Below are 23,624 nucleotides of genomic sequence, written 5' to 3'. Positions count from 1 at the left end.
GTAAGGTTCTTAAGCAAACATACACGTTTATCAAAATCAATCATTAACTATCTGACAGATATGTCAAAAACTGTCATTAACAATAATTATTAATTAGCAAAGAAAAGCAAAATTCACTTTTGTGCCATACAGAGTGTAGTACACTCTCTTTGTATACGTACACCAATGATTCCAAACAAAGATCGAGTAAACTATAAATAAATCCCTGGAAGTTTGAACACGGTTTAAAAGACAGTCAGGGACAAAATCGCTTGTCAAACCTACATGTAGTGAGAAAATAACTGTTTTAAGCACATTTTTGGAATCCTCATTAAATTTCCTATCCACTATCCTGAAAAAACACTACAAAATTTGGTACAGTCAGCAAGAAAATTAGTGTCAAAGTTTGAATTGCTAGAAACACATTTTGAAAGGACAATCAGGAATAAAATGGCTTGTCAAACCTACTTGGATTGAGAAAATTACTGTTTTAAGCACATTTTTGGAATCCTCATTGAATTTCCTATCCACTAGCCTGAAAAAACACTACAAAATTTGGTACAGTCAGGGAGAAAAGTGGTGTCAAAGTTTGAATCGCTACAAACACAGTTTGAAAGACAGTCAGGGACAAAATTCCTGTAAAACCCACTTGGAGTGAGAAAATGACTGTTTCAAGTACATTTTTGGAATCCTCATAGAATTTCCTATCCATTGTCGAGAAAAAACACTACAAACTTTGGTACGGTCAGAGAGAAAAGTGGTGTCAAAGTTTGAATTGCTACAAACACAGTTTAAAAGGACAGTCAGGGACAAAATCGCTTGTCAAACCTACTTAGACTGAGAAAATGACTGGTTTAAGCACATTTTTGGAATCCTAATTGAATTTCCTATCCACTAGCCTGAAAAAACACTACGAAATTTAGTACAGTCAGGGAGAAAAGTGGTGTCAAAGTTTGAATTGCTAGAAATACAGTTTGAAAGCACAGTCAGGGACAAAATCGCTTGTCAAACCTACATGGAGTGAGAAAATTACTGTTTTAAGCACATTTTTGGAATCCTAATTGAATTTCCTATCCACTAGCCTGAAAAAACACTACGAAATTTAGTACAGTCAGGGAGAAAAGTGGTGTCAAAGTTTGAATTGCTACAAACACAGTTTAAAAGGACAGTCAGGGACAAAATCGCTTGTCAAACCTACTTAGACTGAGAAAATGACTGGTTTAAGCACATTTTTGGAATCCTAATTGAATTTCCTATCCACTAGCCTGAAAAAACACTACGAAATTTAGTACAGTCAAGGAGAAAAGTGGTGTCAAAGTTTGAATTGCTAGAAACACAGTTTGAAAGACAGTCAGGGACAAAATTCCTGTAAAACCCACTTGGAGTGAGAAAATGACTGTTTCAAGTACATTTTTGGAATCCTCATAGAATTTCCTATCCATTGTCGAGAAAAAACACTACAAAATTTGGTACGGTCAGAGAGAAAAGTGGTGTCAAAGTTTGAATTGCTACAAACACAGTTTGAAAGACAGTCAGGGACAAAATTCCTGTAAAATCCACTTGGAGTGAGAAAATGACTGTTTTAAGCACATTTTTGGAACCCTCATTGAATCTTCTATCCACTATCCTGAAAAAACATTACAAAATTTGGTACAGTCAAGGAGAAAAGTGGTGTCAAAGTTTGAATTGCTAGAAACACAGTTTGAAAGGACAATCAGGAATAAAATGGCTTGTCAAATCTACTTGGAGTGAGAAAATTACTGTTTTAAGCACATTTTTGGAATCCTCATTGAATCTTCTATCCACTATCCTGAAAAAACATTACAAAATTTGGTACAGTCAAGGAGAAAAGTGGTGTCAAAGTTTGAATTGCTAGAAACACAGTTTGAAAGGACAATCAGGAATAAAATGGCTTGTCAAATCTACTTGGAGTGAGAAAATTACTGTTTTAAGCACATTTTTGGAATCCTCATTGAATTTCCTATCCACTATCCTGAAAAAACACTACAAAATTTAGTACAGTCAGGGAGAAAAGTGGTGTCAAATTTTGAATTGCTGGAAACACAGTTTGAAAGGACAGTCAGGGACAAAATCGCTTGTCAAACCTCCTTGGAGTGAGAAAATGACTGTTTTAAGCAAATTTTTGGAATCCTCATTGAATTTCCTAGCCACTATCCTGAAAAAACACTACAAAATTTGGTACAGTCAGGGAGAAAAGTGGTGTCAAAATTTGAATCGCTACAAACACAGTTTGAAAGACAGTCAGGGACAAAATTCCTGTAAAACCCACTTGGAGTGAGAAAATGACTGTTTCAAGTACATTTTTGGAATCCTCATAGAATTTCCTATCCATTGTCGAGAAAAAACACTACAAAATTTGGTACAGTCAGAGAGAAAAGTGGTGTCAAAGTTTGAATTGCTACAAACACAGTTTGAAAGGACAGTCAGGGATAAAATCGCTTGTCAAACCTACTTATACTGAGAAAATGACTGGTTTAAGCACATTTTTGGAATCCTCATTGAATTTCCTATCCACTATCCTGAAAAAACACTACAAAATTTAGTACAGTCAGGGAGAAAAGTGGTGTCAAAGTTTGAATTGCTAGAAACACAGTTTGAAAGGACAGTCAGGGACAAAATCGCTTGTCAAACCTACTTGGAGTGAGAAAATGACTGTTTTAAGCAAATTTTTGGAATCCTCATTGAATTTCCTATCCACTATCTTGAAAAAACAGTACAAAATTTGGTACAGTCAGGGAGAAAAGTGGTCAAAGTTTGAATTGCTACAAACACAGTTTGAAAGACAGTCAAGGACAAAATTCCTGTAAAACCCACTTGAAGTGCGAAAATCTTTTAAGCACATTTTTTCCTTAGAGGTGTAAACTAACGAAACATACTTGAAAATCATTATAAGATCAGTTTGAAATCGATTAAATGCGTTATATAGCTCTATGAGTAAAATTTTGACAGTTGTGACATTTGGCTGCTTGCTTCTGACTTACTTTGGTCTATTATGAATGTAACAGCTTAGTCAAAACCCTCTCCATAGAGCTATAAAACTGTCAAACACTTTTAAAATCTAGTCAAGTCAGTATACACACTATCAAATCTCTTTTATAGTTTCATGACTAGAGTTTTGACAGTTGTGACGTTTGATTTTCAGGTTCAGATGCTTTTTCGTCTGGTCTGAACCTGAAACCTGTCAAATTTAAGTCCATAGAAGTGTAAAATAACGAAACATACCTGAAAATCATTATAAGACTAGTTTGAATTGGGTTAAATGCATTTTATAGCTCTCTGAGCAACATTTTGACAGTTGTGATGTTTGACTGTCAATATCAGATGCTTTTTCGTCTGTTTTGAACCTGAAACCTGTCAAATTGAAGTCCATAGAAGTGTAAAATAACGAAACACACCGAAAAAGCATTAAGATCAGTTTGAAATCGGTTAAACGCGTTGTATAGCTCTATGAGTGAAATTTTGACAGTTGTGACGGTTGGTTGCCTGTTTCTGACTTACTCTTGATACAATGTCAAAATCGTCTTCATAAAGGTATAAAACTGAATACACGAACAGCTGATTGAAAAAATTTATTGTTTTTTAATTTATTTTATTATTATTTATTTTTTTTTTATTTTTTTGTATTTCATTTTATTTTTTTTTCACATTTATTTTGTTTGCATAAGGAAAACTTGATTTGACTTTGGAACGTGTATGTTTGTGCTTTAGATTATAAGGTTGACAGCATTCACTTGACAACACTTTTCTAGTCAATAGCTTAGAAACTGGTCACGTGACTATACAATAACCAAAAAATCAGTTATAGAGGGTTTTTCTGAAATATTGCCTCTTTATGGATTGTATTAAGTGCCAGCAATCTTGTTATTTTAATTGGAACACCCTGTACATTTTTAAAAGTTTAGAATCGCAATTTGTTTCTAATCATTATTTGTCAATACAAATTTAATTATTTTGGCTTGGAAAATTAAAGATTAAATTATTTTATTTGGTTTTGCTGTAACAGCCGCCATTTTGTCATTTTGTCAATTTAAGAATATCAAAAAAACTCGTTTTCTTTTTTTCAAGGTCAATGTGGTAAAAAAATTTGAACCGTTTTCGATATATTCATGAAAATGTCGGAAGAAAAGTAATCAACTTTGACGCCCTCTAGCGGCCAAACGGGACAACTTAGCGATGCCTGCGCAACGTCACGTGACAGCCCCATTCATTACCCACCTACGATCATATGATGTGTTTTTTCGGAATGTATCAAATAGTCAAGTTATTAGCGATTTTTTGGAAAAATGCAGCAAAATGTTGTTCAAATTAAGGTTTTTCTTGAACTACTATACTAACCGCCGCCATATTGGATTTAGACGAGGTAGCCATTTTAACTAATTTTGACATGGAGAACACGAATCTGGTATCCGTTTAGCTATAACTGTCACCATTTTTAAATTATTGCTAAAATATCCGATATACCAGTAAATTGCATATATTTATTGCAATACTGTGTTTCTGGAAGTTCAAATTTTGACACCGCTTTTCTCCCTGACTGTACCAAATTTTGTAGTGTTTTTACAGGTTGTTGGATAGGAAATTTAATGAGGATTCCAAAAATGTGCTTAAAACAGTCAATTTCTTAGTCCAAGTGGGTTTTACAGGCGATTTGGTACCTGACTGTCCTTCCAAAGTGTGTTTCTGTCAGTTCAAACTTTGACACCGCTTTTCTCCCTGAATGTACTAAATTTTGTAATGTTTTTCCAGGTTGTTGGATAGGAAATTTAATGAGGATTTCAAAAATGTGCTTAAAACAGTCATTTTCTTAGTCCAAGTGGCTTTTACAGGCGATTTAGTCCCTGACTGTCCTTCCAAACTGTGTTTCTGTCAGTTCAAACTTTGACACCGCTTTTCTCCCTGATTGTACTAAATTTTGTAATGTTTTTCCAGGTTGTTGGATAGGAAATTTAATGGGGATTTCAAAAATGTGCTTAAAACAGTCATTTTCTTAGTCCAAGTGGCTTTTACAGGCGATTTAGTCCCTGACTGTCCTTCCAAACTGTGTTTCTGTCAGTTCAAACTTTGGCACCGCTTTTCTCCCTGATTGTACTAAATTTTGTAATATTTTTTCAGGTTATTGGATAGGAAATTTAATGAGGATTCCAAAAATGTGCTTAAAACAGTCAATTTCTCACTCTAAGTGGGTTTTACAAGCGATTTGGTCCCTAACTGTCCTTTCAAACCGTCTTTCTGACAGTTTATACTTTGACACCACTTTTCTCCAAGACTTTACTTGATTTTGTAGTGATTTTTTATATCATTAGATGGGAAATTTAATGAAAATTCCAAAAATGTGCTTAAAAGAGTCAATTTCTCACTCTAAGTGGGTTTTACAAGCGATTTGGTCCCTAACTGTCCTTTCAAACCGTCTTTCTAACAGTTTATACTTTGACACCACTTTTCTCCAAGACTTCACTTGATTTTGTAGTGATTTTTTATATCATTAGATGGGAAATTTAATGAAAATTCCAAAAATGTGCTTAAAAGAGTCAATTTCTCACTCTAAGTGGGTTTTACAAGCGATTTGGTCCCTAACTGTCCTTTCAAACCGTCTTTCTGACAGTTTATACTTTGACACCACTTTTCTCCAAGACTTTACTTGATTTTGTAGTGATTTTTTATGTTATTAGATGGGAAATTTAATGAAAATTCCAAAAATGTGCTTAAAACAGTCAATTTCTCACTCTAAGTGGGTTTTACAGGCGATTTGGTCCCTAACTGTCCTTTCAAACTGTCTTTCTGACAGTTTGTACTTTGGCACCACTTTTATCCAAGACTTTACTTTATTTTGTATTGTTTTTTTATGTCATTAGATAGGAAATTTAATGAGAATTCCAAAAATGTGCTTAAAAACATGATTCAGTTACTCAAAGTGGGTTTTACAGGCAATTTTGGTCCTGACAAATTTCAGATTACAATTTCACTGATTTGTAATATTGTTTGTCCAAACAGTTTTTCATAAATAACTCGAAAACGGTGAAGGTTACAAAAAAAATGAGAGAAACCAAAAATGTTCCTAATCAACTTTTTAATCCAACACCGTTAATTTGCAGGAACGTTTTTGCTTGCAGTATACAGGGTGTGTATGAGAATTATGATGATTGACTGTTTTTGGTCACCCTGTACGCAATTTTTCAGGTAGATTTTTTTGCTCAATACCACTGAAAAGAGGAGCTCAAGACGGTTAATTTGAGTGGTTCAACCTCCCAGAACTCCCAAAAACAACCGAGTTACAGGGTGTTCAAATTTCAAATTACAACTTCAACTGATTTTAAAATTTGTTGCATCAAACCAGTTTTCGATAAATAACTCAAAAACGGTGAAAGTTACAAAAAATTTGAAAGATAGCAAAAATGTTGGTAAAAAACTGCTAAATAACTAAACCCTGTAAGTTTCACTGAAAAGAGGGCGGCTACTATACAGGGGGTGCATGAAAAATGAGACAAATTCACAATTTTAGAAATTAAAAAAATAATAGTATCAAAAAAATTACAGAAATGCCTACGTAACACAGTAATAGACATAATCTTGTAAATTCAATTTCAAGGTTTATTATTATTAAGTCGGTGGTATATTGTCGCTTACATATTACACAGTAGAAATCTTATCAGCTGATTTAGATAATGTTTACTATTTGTTTATGACTTATCGTCGATATGTACTTTGTCAATAAATCCATTTTATTGATAATAATCTACATAGATGCAACCTTTTAATTAGCGGTAAAAAATATCTTGTTTGGGGTAAAATACAAAAAATATTTTAAGGGAGCCCTTAAGGGCAAAAATACCTTAATACAATGTTGTAGAGAACAAAATTTCCTTTAAATTTGCTTCTTTACACTTTTTTGTAACTCCTCAAATAACGGAGCTTCGCTCAGTCAAAGTGGAGTTAGTTTAAGGAACGCAGTTTGTTCACTTTTTGCCTGATAACTCCTTAACAAGGCCCTTAGGGGCAAAAACACCTTAATACAATGTTGTAGAGAATAAAATTTCCTTTAAATTTGCTTCTTTACACTTTTTTGTAACTGCTTAAATAACGGAGCTACGCTCAGTCGAAATGGAGTTTCTTCTTTTCAGATACAAATCATGTTAGTCCAAATAAGCTATACAACTGACAGAATTCTGTCATCCAATTAAGTTAAACAATTTTTTTTTAATTATAATCGAACGTCCTTATGGCCCATTTTTGCTTGTTATTCCTTTTGAATTCTTATGGTAAATCCCATTGAGGGAACGGTGTGTTTCAAGCCAATATAAACCTTAGTGATAGGATATTTGTGTACACAAAACAAGTGAAAGTTTCAGTTTTATATCTCCCTCAGTTTCAACAGGGTGACTTTTTAAATTAACCCCCCAGTTGGTGTCAGCAAACACTGAAATATTGACAATGTACAGGGTGTCCCATTTTTGACATTTACGTAAGGCGTCTCGCCTATTATTATGATGCAAAGTTTTTTTTTTAAAGAAAACCCTGTATATTACAATTTTGTTTTTATTTTTTTAGATTTGTTTGCTTAAGTAAATAATAAATAAATAGCTGTTACATACATTTCTTACTCTATGTGGGTTTTACAGTCAATTTTGTCCTTTCAAACTGTGTTTCTGGCAGTTCACAGTTTGACACCGCTTTTCTTCCTGACTGTACCAAATTTTTTTGCATTTTTGAGGTAACCGGATAGGAAATTTTATGAGGATTCCAAAAATGTGCTTAAAACAATCAATATCTCACTCCAAGTGAGTTTTACAGGCGATTTTGTTCCTGACTGTTCTTTCAAACTGTGTTTCTGACAGTTCAAATTTTGACACCGCTTTTCTGCCTGACTGTACCAAATTTTTTAGTGTTTTTTAGGTTGCCGGATAGGAAATTTAATGTGGATTCCAAAAATGTACTTAAAACAGTCATTATCTCACTCTAAGTGGGTTTTACAGGCAATTTTGTTCGTGGCTGTTCTTTCAAACTGTGTTTCTGGCAGTTCAAACTTTGACACCGCTTTTCTCCCTGACTGTACTAAGTTTTTTAGTGTCTTTTATGTTGCCGGATAGGAAATTTAATGAGGATTCCAAAAATGTGCTTAAAATGATCATTCTCCTACTCGAAGTGGGTTTTACAGGCGATTTTGTTCTTGACTATTCTGTCAAACTGTGTTTCTGGCAGTTCAAATTTTGACATCGCCTTTCTTCCTGACTGTACCAAATTTTTCAGTGTCTTTTATGTTGCCGGATAGGAAATTTAATGACGATTCCAAAAATGTGCTTAAAATGATCATTCTCCCACTCGAAGTGGGTTTTACAGGCCATTTTGTCCCTGACTATTCTTTCAAACTGTGTTTCTGGCAGTTCAAACTTTGACACCGCTTTTCTCCCTGACTGTACTAAGTTTTTTAGTGTCTTTTATGTTGCCGGATAGGAAATTTAATGAGGATTCCAAAAATGTGCTTAAAATGATCATTCTCCTACTCGAAGTGGGTTTTACAGGCGATTTTGTTCTTGACTATTCTGTCAAACTGTGTTTCTGGCAGTTCAAATTTTGACATCGCCTTTCTTCCTGACTGTACCAAATTTTTTGGTGTTTTTAGGTTGCCGGATAGGAAATTTAATGGGGATTCCAAAAATGTACTTAAAACAGTCATTATCTCACTCTAAGTGGGTTTTACAGGCAATTTTGTTCCTGGCTGTTCTTTCAAACTGTGTTTCTGGCAGTTCAAATTTTGACACCACTTTTCTTCCTGACTGTACCAAATTTTTCAGTGTCTTTTATGTTGCCGGATAGGAAATTTAATGAGGATTCCAAAAATGTGCTTAAAATGATCATTCTCCCACTCGAAGTGGGTTTTACAGGCCATTTTGTCCCTGACTATTCTGTCAAACTGTGTTTCTGGCAGTTCAAATTTTGACACCTCTTTTCTCCCTGACTGTACCAAATTTTTTAGTGTTTTTTTTTTGGTTATTGGATAGAAAATTTTATGAGAATTCCAAAAATGTGCTTAAAATAGTAATTTTCATACTCCAAGTGGGTTTCAAAGGCGATTTTGTCCCTGACGGTTCTTTCAAACTGTGTTTCTGGCAGTTCAAATTATGATAGCGCTTTTCTCCCTGACTGTACCAAATTTTTTAGTATTTTTGAGATTCCCTGGTAGGAAATTTTATGAGGATTCCAAAAATGGGCTTAAAATGATCATTCTCCCACTCGAAGTGGGTTTTACAGGCGATTTTGTCCCTGACTATTCTGTCAAACTGTGTTTCTGGCAGTTCAAACTTTGACACCGCTTTTCTCCCTAACTGTACTAAACTTTTTAGTGTTTTTTATGTTACTTGGTAGAAAATTTTATGAGAATTCGAAAAATGTGCTTAAAACCGTCAATTTCTCACTCCAAGTGGGTTTTACAGGCAATTTTGTCGCTGACTGTTCTTTCCAACTGTGTTTCTGGCAGTTCAAATTTTGACACTGCTTTTTTCCCTGACTGCACCAAATTTTTTAGTGTTTCTTAGGTTACCGGGTAGGAAAGTTAATGAAAATTTCAAAAACTTAAAAACCATAAAAATCTTCTTCATGAAGCTATAAAATGACAAAACTAGTACATTCAGTTAAAATTCACATCAAATGGTTTTTAGAGCTCCACGAGCAGGATTTTTGACAGACAGACTAGTTCCATGTGTCAAAAATGCTGCCAACTGTTCAAACACCACTCTATGAAGTTAGAAAAGTAAAAGTCTTAAGTGGTTTAATTCAATTATTTACGTATTATTCACGAAAAATACAATTTAAACGAGTTGGTAATTATATCAAAAGTATTGTCTGGTGATATGCTGTGCCTGTAATACAGGGTGTCCCTAAAATGATGTTACAAACTCTAAGGAGAGATAGTGCATCCAAAAATGTTAGAATAAGTTCCCTTTTTTTCGATATACAGGGTGTCAAGGTTGAAAAAATAATATTGTTTTTTGTACTGATGGTAAATTATAATGACAACATGGCTGCTAAAATGACAGTTGTGACGTATCTGTTAACTTAAAAACTGTCTTAACATCACGTGGTAACTGTCAAACACGTCACAACGGTCAAATTGTTCTGATAAACACGTGAGATTGTAAAAATTACAGTTTTTTCGCGAAGTCACAGATCAAATGGTTGTATTGGCAACATGGCTGGTAAAGTGACAGTTGTGACGTATCTGTCATCTCAAAAACTGTCTTAACATCACGTGGTAACTGCCAAATACGTCACAACTGTCAAATTTGTTCCGATAAACACGTGAGACTGTAAAAATTACAGTTTTTTCGCGAAGTCACAGATCAAATGGTTGTATTGGCAACATGGCTGGTAAATTGACAGTTGTGACGTATCTGTTGACTTAAAAACTGTCTTAACGTCACGTGGTAAGTGTCAAATACGTCACAATTGTCAAATTTGTTGTATTTAACACGTGAGGCGTTAAAAGTCATAGTTTTTATGCAAAGTCAGAGATTAGATGGTTGTAATGACAACATGGTTGATATGTTGACAGTTGTGACGTATCTGTCATCTCAAAAACTGTCTTAACATCACGTGGTAACTGCCAAATACGTCACAACTGTCAAATTTGTTCCGATAAACATGTGAGACTGTAAAAATTATAGTTTTTTTGCAAAATCAAAGATCAGATTGTTGTTATGCCAGTATGCCTGGTATATTGACAGTTGTGACGTATCTGTTGACTTAAAAACTGTCTTAACATCACGTGGTAACTGTCAAACACGTCACAACTGTCAAATTTGTTTCATTAAACACGTGAAACTGTAAAAGTCATAGTTTTTTCCCAAAGTCAGCGTTCAGGTGGTTGTAATGACAACATGGTTGATATGTTGACAGTTGTGACGTATCTGTTGACTTAAAAACTGTCTTAACATCACGTGGTAACTGTCAAATACGTCACAACTGTCAAATTTGTTCCGATAAGCACGTGAGACTGTAAAAATTACAGTTTTTTCGTGAAGTCACAGATCAAATGGTTGTAATGATAACATGGCTGGTAAATTGACAGTTGTGACGTATCTTTTGACTTAAAAACTGTCTTATGATCACGTGATAACTGCCAAATACGTCACAACTGTCAAATTTGTTCCGATAAACACGTGAGACTGTAAAAATTACAGTTTTTTCGTGAAGTCACAGTTCAAATGGTTATAATGATAACATGGCTGGTAAATTGACAGTTGTGACGTATCTGTTGACTTAAAAACAGTCTTAAGGTCACGTGGTAAGCCTCAGAAACGTCACAACTGTCAAATGTAGTCTATTAAACACGTGAGGCTGTAAAAGTCATATTATTTTGCAAAGTCAGAGTTCAGATCTTTGTATTAGCAACATGGCTGTTAAATTGACAGTTGTGACGTATCCGTTAACTCAAAAACCGTTTTAATGTTATGTGGTAACTGTCAAATACGTCACAAATGTCAAATTTATTCAACCCAACATTTGCGCCACTGGTTTTTTGTAAAATTGGACATCCTGTATCTTGAAAACGGGTCATTTAAGCCAAAAAACCAAGTGACTGTGATTTTTACCAAAACAAAGTTTACTTTTTTGATGTATTATCTCTCATGTGACCAGTTCAGGGACACCCTGTATTATAACGTACGATTGTTTCATACAGATGGCTGGACAAGAAAACAGGCCCAATTGGACTGGAAAAGGCTATTTGTGAGAAAAACGAACAAGAATGGTTTCCGGAAAGTGTCCCAATTCGAAAACGGACGACTCCAAGGATGCAATAAGACTATTTCGATGCATTTTAGTTGAAAAAATGTCGGATAACAGAGAAATAAGTAAATTAAAAATTGTGGAAGATATTCTTAGTGATGTTATTAATGCGGCTTTATTCGAAGCCGAATTGGGAACATCAGCAGAAAACCATGAAGGTAACAAGTTTACAACAATTGTGGTGGAAAACTGGGATCATTGCAATCCTGTCGAATGTCAAAATTCTTTTGTGGGAGCGAGAAGTGAAGAACAAAAATCTTCTCTCCAAGCCAAACAGAAAAAGAAGAAAAAACTGTCATTCAGTTCGATTTTTTCCTTTTCCAAGAAAAACCAAAAAACTGAAGAAAACGAAGAGGAGTACGATAAATTTTCTCACACGTTGCCAAACTTCCAACCTTTAAGTAAATCTCGGAAATTTTCCTCGGCTGTCGAGCTAAGAAGCGACACTAAAAAACCGTCGATATTGAAGAGGTCCAGCACTTTTCTTCGTCGCTCTCTCAGTTTTCGAGATGTGCGAAAAAAGGACAAAACGATCAGGGAAGTGGTGGGAGAGAAAAAAGTGCTAGAATGGCGCCAATCGTTGCAATCTTTAGTGGAAAACGATTTTAGTGTTAGTTACAATGATTTGAGTTTTATTAATTACGATGCTCTCAATGAGTTTAATTATAAAGAGACAGTGCAATTGAAACCGGGAAGGAGTGAAATGAATTTCGTTGGACGAACGCAGAGTCTGAGGGAAAAGGTAAGTCTTACTGTATTTGCCTTTTTTTCCAGTTAATCTCCTTAAATATTGAAAATACAGAGTTTTTGTAAGCCAAACTCTAACCTAAACCGAGATATTTAGTAAAAACTGTGAAAAATTTCAGTCAACTTTGACGCCCTCTAGCGGCCAAACGGTGCAACTTAGCGTAGCCCGCTCCACGTCACGTGATAGCCCCATTCATTAGCTTTCTTTTGTTATTTAGTGTCTCGCTACAGAATGTTTCAAATAAGCGAGTTATTAGCGATTTTTTGCTAAAGTGCACCGAAATTCTGTTTAAAATGCCTGATTTTCCTGGCCTACTATACGGACAGCCGCCATATTGGATTTCAACTGTCAAAGGTGTCATTTTAAACTAATTTCGGTCTGAAAAACGCGAATTTTGAGTCCGTTTTGCCGAAAATTGGCACCGTTTCGGACCTAACCTAAAAAATAGTGTTTTTTGTAATTTTTTACAGTTTTCAGGGCGTGGCACCCTTAAAAAATGACATTTTCGACAAGTGCCACTTGACGTCACGTTTGTACCGTTAATTTAAAAATATTCGGCTAATAAAAAAAAAATAAAAATTAAAGTTTTTTTTCTAAAATTTGGTGGTGGGACCCTTTGAAAATTGTCAAGAAAACAGTTTTTGATTTTTCTCGGACAAACGGTACGTTTCTCGAAAAAACTGTATAAAAAGGAAAAGTTGCGTTTCACCGTTGTATATACATAGAAAAAATTTCAAACCTCTAACTTTAGTAGTTTCCGAGATATTTGCAAAAATGTTTGAAAATTTTTAATCAACTTTGACGCCCTCTAGCTGTTTATGGTCGGGATTTTTGACAGTTCTGCCTCGAATGACAAAGTTACACAGTCCTAGTATGATCAGAGAACTGTCATGTACCACAGAACTGTCAAATATATTTCCTATGCAGATAGTATAAGTATATAAAGTTCCAAGTCAAAACTCTTGATTCACTTACAAAAACAAGAAAAACTTTATAGTTTCACGGCGAGTGATTTTGACAGATTTGACGTTGATATGTCAACGTTGAGATGTCTTAGTATCACGTGACACCTGTCATGTACGTCAAAACTGTTAAATTTAGCTTAAACAGACTGTAGAGCTATACAGTTCCAAGTAAAAAATTCTTGATTTTCACTTACAAAGACAAACTTTATAGTTTCACGGCGACTGGTTTTGACAGATTTGACGTAGATATGGCAACGTTGACATGTCTTAGTATCACGTGACACCTGTCATGTACGTCAAAACTGTTAAATTTAGCTTAAACAGACTGTAGAGCTATACAGTTCCAAGTAAAAAATTCTTGATTTTCACTTACAAAGACAAACTTTATAGTTTCACGGCGACTGGTTTTGACAGATTTGACGTAGATATGGCAACGTTGACATGTCTTAGTATCACGTGACACCTGTCATGTACGTCAAAACTGTTAAATTTAGCTTAAACAGACTGCAGAGCTATACAGTTCCAAGTAAAAAATTCTTGATTTTCACTAACAAAAACGAGATGAACTCCATAGCTTTACGGCAAAAATATTTTGACAGTTGTGACATAAATATTCGCATTAAGGAGTCCTAGTATTCTATGGCAACTGTCACTTATATGTCAAAAGTGTCAAACGTCGCTAATTCAGGACGTAGAGCTGTGAAATTCAGAGCTTGAAACACATTTTTTTGTGGTACAATATACAGGACGGTTTTTATAGCTTTATGGTCGGTGTTTTGACAGTTTGGTCGAAAATGTCAAAGTGAAAACATCCTAGTATGACAGGGCGCTTGTCATGTACTACAAAACTGTCAAATATCAGTTATACAGACAGTAGAAGTATAAAGTTCCAACTGAAAAACTCTTGATTTCCACTAACAAAACGAGATGAATTTTGCAGTTTTGGCAGCATTTTTGTCATTTTTTTTGCTTTATTATCAGAAACCGAATAAAGTTGCAAAATCACCACTACTATGATTTAAAAAAAATGCTATTTGTTGATTTTTCCTAATCCAGTGTAAATACGAAACACACTCGAAACATAAACAGAGAGATAAACCTAATGTGTTTAATCCAGGCCAGAATGCTTTTTAATGTACATTACTGGAAATACCCCGGTTGATACGATGGCAAAAGCTCTAAAACCTATTTACTTATAAAAACAAAGTGGAATAAAAGCTATGAATAATTTAATTTTAAGCGAGGATTAAGTTAGATAGGAAATACGTATAGCGTATGTTATCTTAGCATTCTCGAACGCAGTATTAGTTTAGTTTTGACACTTGACAGAGTTCCCCGGTTCCCTGGTTTGATATTTGACAGCATGGGTTTGTCTGTCTGTCGGTCAACTGTCAAAATCCATTCCATGAAACTGAAAAAGTATAAAACACAGTTGGAAAACTGCACAACCAAAGGTTGTAATTGTATTTTATACCTTCATGTTTGCACAGCAGTATAGTTTAGGTTGACGTGGATTTAGTCTGTCATTTAAGTGTCAAATTGCCGAAAATTCTGCTCCTTAAAGCGGTAAAAGTATAAAATACAATTGAAATACTGTAGAACCATTCTAAAGTGATTTATGTAATGCAGTTTTATACCTTCATGACTGTTTGCATAGTGGTATGGTTTAGCTGACGAGTATTCGAGTCTGTCAGTACAGTGTCAACTGTCAAAATCTGTTCCATGAAACTATAAATCTATAAAACACTGTCTGTCAAAGTCAGCTGTCGAAGACCATGCCGTGAAGCTATAAAACTATAGAAACACTAGCAAGTTCAGTTTGAAGTAGTTTAACACTTTCATGAGTGTAATTTTGACAGTTTGCTAAGCAAATATGGTTCACTTGACATTTACGCCATAATGTCATCAAAGTGTTATCTGTCAAAATCTGTTCCGTGAAGCCGTAAAGCTATAAAACACACTTGAAAATCGCAGAAACATTCCAAAGTAATTTTCAACTGTATTGTATACCTTCACGTAAAATTTCAAACCTCTAACTTTAGTAGTTTGCGAGATATTTGCAAAAATGTTTGAAATTTTTTAATCAACTTTGACGCCCTCTAGCGACCAAACGGTGCAACATAGCGTAGCCCGCTCAACGTCACGTGATAGCCCCGTTCATTATCTTTCTTTTGTTATTTAGTGTCTAGATACAGAATGTTTCAAATAACCGAGTTATTAGCGATTCTAAAGTGCACCGAAATTGTGTTTAAAATGCCTGATTTTCCTGGCCTCCTATACAGACAGCCGCCATATTGGATTTCAACTGTCAAAGTTGTCATTTTGACTAATTTCGGTTTGAAAAACGCGAATTTTGAGCCCGTTTTGCCAAAATTGGCACCGTTTCGGACCTAACCTAAAAAATAGTGTTTTTTGTAATTTTTGACAGTTTTCAGGGCGTGGCACCCTTAAAAAATGACTATTTTGACAAGTGACACTTGACGTCACGTTTGTACCGTTAATTTAAAAATATTCGGCCAATCAAAAAAAAAATTTAAAAATTAAAATTTTTTTCCTAAAATTTGGGGGGGGGGGGCGGTGACCCTTTTGAAAATTGTCAAGAAAACAGTTTTTGATTTTTATCGGACAAACGGTATGTTTCTTGAAAAAACTGTATAAAAAGGAAAAGTTGCGTTTCACCGTTGTATATCCATAGAAAAAATTTCAAACCTCTAACTTTAGTAGTTTCCGAGATATTTGCAAAAATGTTTGAAATTTTTTAATCAAATTTGACGCCCTCTAGCGACCAAACGGTGCAACTTAGCGTAGCCCGCTCAACGTCACGTGATAGCCCCGTTCATTATCTTTCTTTTGTTATTTAGTGTCTAGATACAGAATGTTTCAAATAAGCGAGTTATTAGCGATTTTTTGCTAAAGTGCACCGAAGTTGTGCTTAAAATGCCTGATTATCCTTGCCTACTATACGGACAGTTGCCATATTGGAATTCAACTGTCAAAGTTGTCAATTTAAACTAATTTCGGTCTGAAAAACGCGAATTTTGAGTCCGTTTTGTCGAAAATTGGCACCGTTTCGGACCTAACCTAAAAAATAGTGTTTTTTTTGCAATTTTTGACAGTTTTCAGGGCGTGGCACCCTTAAAAAATGACTATTTTTGACAAGTGACACTTGACTTCACGTTTGTGCCGTTAATTTAAAAATATTCGGCCAATCATAAAAAAAATTTAAAAATTACAAATTTTTTCCTAAAATTTGGTGGGGGGACCCTTTGGAAATTGTCAAGGAAACAGTTTTTGATTTTTCTCGGACAAACGGTATGTTTCTTGAAAAAACTGTATGAAAAGGAAAAGTTGCGTTTCTCCGTTGTTCAACAACGGTCAATTTCAAACCTTTAACTTTAGTAGTTTCCGAGATATTTGCAAAAATGTTTGAAAATTTTTAATCAACTTTGACGCCCTCTAGCAACCAAACGGTGCAACTTAGCGTAGCCCGCTCAACGTCACGTGATCATCGTCGTGTCATCTGTCAAAGACCATTCCGTGAAGCTATAAAACTGCAAAACTATAGAAACACTAGCAGAATCAGTTTGATGTGGTTTAACACTTCCATGAGTGTAATTTTGACAGTTTTCTAAGCAAATATTGATTACTAGACATGTACGCCGTAATGTCATCAAAGTGTCATCTGTCAAAATCTGTTCCATGAAGCCGTAAAGCTATAAAATACACTTATTAAATATTAAAATATAGAGTTTTCGATATAACCACGGAACTTCTGTACTGCCCAGACAACTGCTAATGCCTCACGTTCCTGTGGGGTTATTAGATGTCCAACATATCGCACTGGATCACAGCAAAAAGAGCAAATCGTCGTTAAATCGCCTATGTCTAGGTACACCAACATGAAAACCTCAGGAAGTCCTGATCGGAACCTGTCCATCATCCTCTGGAACGTAGCTGGGGCTGTAGTTAGACCAAAGGGCATGCGTGTGTTTTATCTTGATTTGGTGGTATTCTTTTGGCCTCATGGAGAAGATCATATATTCTGGGTAGGGCATATCGGTCAGCTCTGGTCACACCATTAAGCTTTCTATAGTCAACTGTGAGCCTTATACCTCCATCTTTTGTTGGTAGCAACACAACAGGTGATCGCTGTCTTCAATCACTCCAGCTTCAAGTAGGAAGAAGTTGCTTTTTCTGTTCAGACATGCGATAAGGTGTAGGTACTTTTATTTTCAGTATACTGATATACTGAAAATAAAAGTATACTATACATGTATAATACTGATTTGTTGTCAGAAAATCATTTAGCTGCTTCTTTTCATCCATTGCAAGTGTGCTGGAGCCTCAGTGTCTCCTAAAGCTGTAGGTGACACTTCCACAAGGTTTACAGAGAGACTAACTGCATTCTCTTCTTTCAACTAGTAGGATTGGTCACAATTTTCACCAAAATGGTAAGTACTGGTAGGCACACCCAAAATATTGATTGTCAGAGCTTTGTTCTGCAGGATAAAGGGAATTTCAATCTTGTATCCTGTGACTGTTCTTGCAAGAGGTTGTCTAGGATTGTCTATGGAATTTCATCTTGGAGTGACAGTTGAGTTAATTTTGAACCAGCAATACTAAATTTTGTCCCTGTATCTATGTATGCATTGCCAAAATGAGTTGCAATTTTTACTGGAACCAATGGTCGGCTACAGGTGCGCCACATCCATAACAGGACACAGAAGGAGGTCCAGTACTAACAGCGGTTGGTCTGTTCGGCATTCTTCTCTTAAATATCCCAGATTCTTGCAATAAGAACACCTTTTCTAGTCTTTGAAAGCTGTTTCAGTAGGTTTAGGTTCATTAGGAACAATACTCTCTTCAGCCAGTGGAGCTTGCTTCAGAAGTTCATTAACTGATTCTCTAGGTACTTGATTTTCTGGTGAAGTAGATCATACACCATGTCTAACTGTACAGGTTCAGGTAGTGTGTCCTCAGGTAAATGTGTTAATATAGCACGAGCTTTGCATAGAAAAACATCAGTATTGGTTTTCGAGTCTTGTTCCTGACTAAATAATCCCCTGTGGATACGATAGGGAGGCTTTGTAGTTTGTAGAACCAAATGTGGTTCTCAGTAGGTCTATAGCTTCATTCCAGGTGAATATAGTACCTTTAACACCACGAAACCATGTAGCAGCAAAGCCATCGAGGAGCATTCCTATACACATTGCTTCTTTTGCTGTGGAACCATAGTCAGACGTGCCATCAGTTCTTGGAACTGATCATTTGTCAATGTTTCAGTCACATTTTCAAAGTTGGGCTGTTTTGAACTGCTTCTTGCAAAATTTGATGAGGTTTCAGAGGTAACAGGCGATTCCTCCTCTTGTATGGTTGAAAATAATGAGGTGTCATTAAACGAGGCATAGGGATTGCAGTAGACCCGGTGTTTACAGAAATTCAGTGCAAATCACAAGTAAAATGAACAATTTTGGACTTGCTCCAAGAACATGTGCCTGCTGTTCATGGGCTATTAGCTGCAGACGAGAGTCCAGTCTCACGTGTTTAATGGAATAAATTTGACAGTTTTGACGTATTTGACACTAACCACGTGATGTTAAGTCAGTTTTCTAGTTGACAGATACGTCACAATTGATATATATTCCCAACAATATTTCTATTGAAACCACATGATCTCTTCTTCTCGATAAAAACCACAATTTTACAGTCTTTCGTGTTTAATGGAATAAATTTGACAGTTTTGACGTATCTGACACTTACCACGTGATATTAAGACAGTTTTTGAGTTGACAGATACGTCACAACTGTCAATATACCAACCATGTTGCTGTTACAACGATCTGATCCTTTTTTTCCGAAAAAAACTATGATTTTACAGTCTCACGTGTTTAATGGAATAAATTTGACAGTTTTGACGTATCTGACACTTACCACGTGATGCTGAGACAGTTTTTGAGTTGACAGATACGTCATAACTGTCAATATACCAACCATGTTGCTGTTACAACGATCTGATCTCTTTTTTCCGAAAAAAACTATGATTTTACAGTCTCACGTGTTTAATGGAATAAATTTGACAGTTTTGACGTATCTGACACTTACCACGTGATATTAAGACAGTTTTTGAGTTGACAGATACGTCATAACTGTCAATATACCAACCATGTTGCTGTTACAACGATCTGATCCTTTTTTTCCGAAAAAAACTATGATTTTACAGTCTCACGTGTTTAATGGAATAAATTTGACAGTTTTGACGTATCTGACACTTACCACGTGATGCTGAGACAGTTTTTGAGTTGACAGATACGTCATAACTGTCAATATACCAACCATGTTGCTGTTACAACGATCTGATCTCTTTTTTCCGAAAAAAACTATTATTTTACAGTCTCACGTGTTTAATGGAATAAATTTGACAGTTTTGACGTATCTGACACTTACCACGTGATGCTGAGACAGTTTTTGAGTTGACAGATACGTCATAACTGTCAATATACCAACCATGTTGCTGTTACAACGATCTGATCTCTTTTTTCCGAAAAAAACTATTATTTTACAGTCTCACGTGTTTAATGGAATAAATTTGACAGTTTTGACGTATCTGACACTTACCACGTGATGCTGAGACAGTTTTTGAGTTGACAGATACGTCATAACTGTCAATATACCAACCATGTTGCTGTTACAACGATCTGATCTCTTTTTTCCGAAAAAAACTATTATTTTACAGTCTCACGTGTCTAATGGAATAAATTTGACAGTTTTGACGTATCTGACACTTACCACGTGATGCTGAGACAGTTTTTGAGTTGACAGATACGTCATAACTGTCAATATACCAACCATGTTGCTGTTACAACGATCTGATCTCTTTTTTCCGAAAAAAACTATTATTTTACAGTCTCACGTGTTTAATGGCATAAATTTGACAGTTTTGACGTATTTGACACTAACCACGTGATGTTAAGTCAGTTTTCTAGTTGACAGATACGTCACAATTGTCATATTACCAACAATATTTCTATTAAAACCACATGATCTCTTCTTCTCGATAAAAACCACAATTTTACAGTCTCTCGTGTTTAATGGAATAAATTTGACAGTTTTGACGTATCTGACACTTACCACGTGATGTTAAGACAGTTTTTGAGTTGACAGATACGTCACAACTGTCAATATACCAACCATGTTGCTGTTACAACGATCTGGTCTCTTTTTTCCGAAAAAAACTATGATTTTACAGTCTCACGTGTTTAATGGAATAAATTTGACAGTTTTGACGTATCTGACACTTATCACGTGATGTTAAGACAGTTTTCCAGTTGACAGATACGTCACAACCTTTTCCAACCACTTCCACTGCATCGCGACGTAGTTAAATTACTGCAAAACCATTTCAAAGTAATTGAACTGCTTGTTATACCTCCATGAGTGTTTGCACTGCAGGATGGTTTAGCTGACGAGTATTCGAGTCTGTCAGTGCAGCGTCAACTGTCAAAATCCGATTCCTTGGTTAGGTTATTATTAATCAAGTCGTCAAGTAACGATTGCTGTTTATATTTTATTAAAAGCTTTCGCAAAAAATAGCAACACGATAATTCGTATTTTCGAGGAAAACAACTTTTCGTAATTGGTATTATAATAATAAAAGCGGAAAACTATGTTTACCAGGCTATTATTATACAATATTTATGGTGTAGAAAAGTTTCCTTTAGGTCAATATCGTGTATTAATATCCGGGACGAAATCCTCATATTATTTATGTTCGCATTAAATTTTAACTATTTCGTCCGACATCTCAATGAACAGATTTGGATACGATACAGTGCCAAAAATAAAAACCTGGTTTGCCAAAAAGATTAAAATAAATATCGTTGCATTAATAGTATATTACATACTCAGGTGGAAAGTGTTTGATTTCTGTCGAGAGATTAGGTAGTTCTCTCTTCGGCACAGTCTCTTAACGATAAAAAGTAAGCCCAGATATGACAAAACGCATATTGACATTCACCCGGGTGGAAAGTGACATTTACCCGGGTGGAAAGTGTGTCAACCGGCCTTTACAGTGTTGTAAGCTCCAAATTGCATTATCAACGTCACGTGACGAGTATTTTACAAAGGCGATTTTCCAACAGAATTGACGTTATTGACCGTTAATTTGAATTTTTTCTTCTACTGGTAGATTCCCTAGAGTCAGAGGAGTATTCAGTAAAAATTTCAACTCGAATGAGTGAAAAACAGCGTTTGAATTCGAGAAAACGCGATTTTCCAACAGAATTGACGTTATTGACCGTTAATTTGAATTTTTTCTTCTACTGGTAGATTCCCTAGAGTCAGAGGAGTATTCAGTAAAAATTTCAACTCAAATGAGTGAAAAACAGCTTTATCAACTGTCTAAATTTGATTAAGTAAATTTTCTTATTTCAAATTGGTTTTTTATGGGCACGTGACCGTTTTTGACAGGTGTCAACTGGCCTTTACAGTGTTGTAAGCTCCAAATTGCATTATCAAGGTCACGTGACGAGTATTTTAGCTTTATCAACTGTCTAAATTTGATTAAGTACATTTTCTTATTTAAAACTTGGTTTTTAAGGTCACGTGACTGTTTTTGACAGGTGTCAACTGACCTTTACAGTGTTGCAAGTTCAAAATTGCATTATCAACGTCACGTGACGAGTATTTTACAATTTTAGCTTTATTAACTGTCTAAATTTGATTAAGCAAATTTCCTTATTTCAAACTGGTTTTTTATGGTCACGTGACTGTTTTTGACAGGTGTCAACTGGCCTTTACAGTGTTGAAAGCTCAAAATTGCATTATCAACGTCACGTGACGAGTATTTTACAATTTTAGCTTTATCAACTGTCTAAATTTGATTAAGCAAAATTTCCTATTTTAAACTGGTTTTTTATGGTCACGTGACTGTTTTTGACAGGTGTCAATTGGCTTCTACACTGTTGCAAGCTCATAATTGTATTATCAACGTCACGTGACGAGTATTTTACAATTTTAGCGTTATTAACTCTCTAAACTAAATTAAGCAAATTTTCTTATTTCAAACTGGTTTTTTATGGTCACGTGACTGTTTTTGACAGGTGTCAATTGGCCTTTATAGTGGTGCAAGCTCAAAATTGCATTATCAACGTCACGTGACAAGTATTTTACAATTTTAGCTTTATTAACTGTCTAAATTTGATTAAGCAAATTTTCTTATTTCAAACTGGTTTTTTATGGTCACGTGACTGTTTTTGACAGGTGTCAACTGGTCTACACCGTGTTGTAAACTCATATTTGTATTATCAACGTCACGTGACGAGTATTTTACAATTTTAGCTTTATTAACTCTCTAAACTTAATTAAGCAAATTTTGTTATTTCAAACTGGTTTTTTATGGTCACGTGACTGTTTTTGACAGGTGTCAATTGGCCTTTACAGTGGTGCAAGCTCAAAATTGCATTATCAACGTCACGTGACGAGTATATTACAATTTTAGCTTTATTAACTATCTAAATTTGATTAAGCAAATTTTCTTATTTCAAACTGGTTTTTTATGATCACGTGTTTTTTGTGTTGCATCAAACCGGTTAATACTAAATAACTCAGAAACGGTGAAAGTGACGAAAAATTTGCAAGAAATCAAAAATGTTCCTAATTACCTCCTTAACTCAGCACTGTACGTTTGCAGGACCGTTTTTGCTTCCAGTATACAGGGTGTGCATAAAAATTATGGTGTTTGACTGTTTTTGGCCACCCTGTACGCAATTTTTCGGATAGAATTTTTTGCTTAGTACGACTGGAAAAGGGAGTTCAAAACGGTTAATTTGAGTGGCTCAACCTCCCTGAACTCCCAGAAATAACCGAGTTACAGGGTGCACAAATTGATGCACAAACATACTTAATTACGTAATTGCCTATTTACATTTACGGTCGTAGGTAAAATGCTTTCTGTAAGTGTAATAAATACTTAATAACAGGTTTAGATATGGTTGAAAATGGTGAGGTTTTGTTTTTTGTTTATCAATCCCAATCCTCTGACCGGTTTCGCCGTATTACGGCTCATCAGAGAGGCTATAGGGCTTGATAACCAAAGAACAAAACCTTCGTTCCAGTATAGTCAACTGGATGCC

At 35.2% G+C, this 23,624-nt stretch overlaps 1 protein-coding gene across 2 annotated transcripts in view; it reads left to right on the top strand.

Moving 5' to 3' along the window:
• The window catches only part of LOC145733478 (uncharacterized), a 242,926-nt gene that overhangs the window by 38,218 nt on the left and 181,084 nt on the right, over positions 1-23,624 (top strand). The window contains exon 2 of one of the 2 annotated variants that reach the window (XM_081986323.1): positions 11,675-12,523. The exons of the other annotated variant lie outside the window; for it this stretch is intronic. Coding sequence (XP_081842449.1) covers positions 11,741-12,523 — 783 coding nt within the window. The 5' untranslated portion in view covers positions 11,675-11,740. The remainder of the gene's footprint in view (positions 1-11,674; positions 12,524-23,624) is intronic. 2 annotated transcript variants of the gene reach the window in all.

Source organism: Ips typographus, linkage group LG9, assembly GCF_016097725.1.
Source record: "Ips typographus isolate SLU linkage group LG9, UJ_Ityp_2.0, whole genome shotgun sequence".
NCBI classification, from domain to species: Eukaryota; Metazoa; Arthropoda; class Insecta; order Coleoptera; family Curculionidae; genus Ips; species Ips typographus.
Note: the sequence above shows the minus strand (reverse complement) of the source record. Positions and strands in the feature narration are given on the sequence as shown.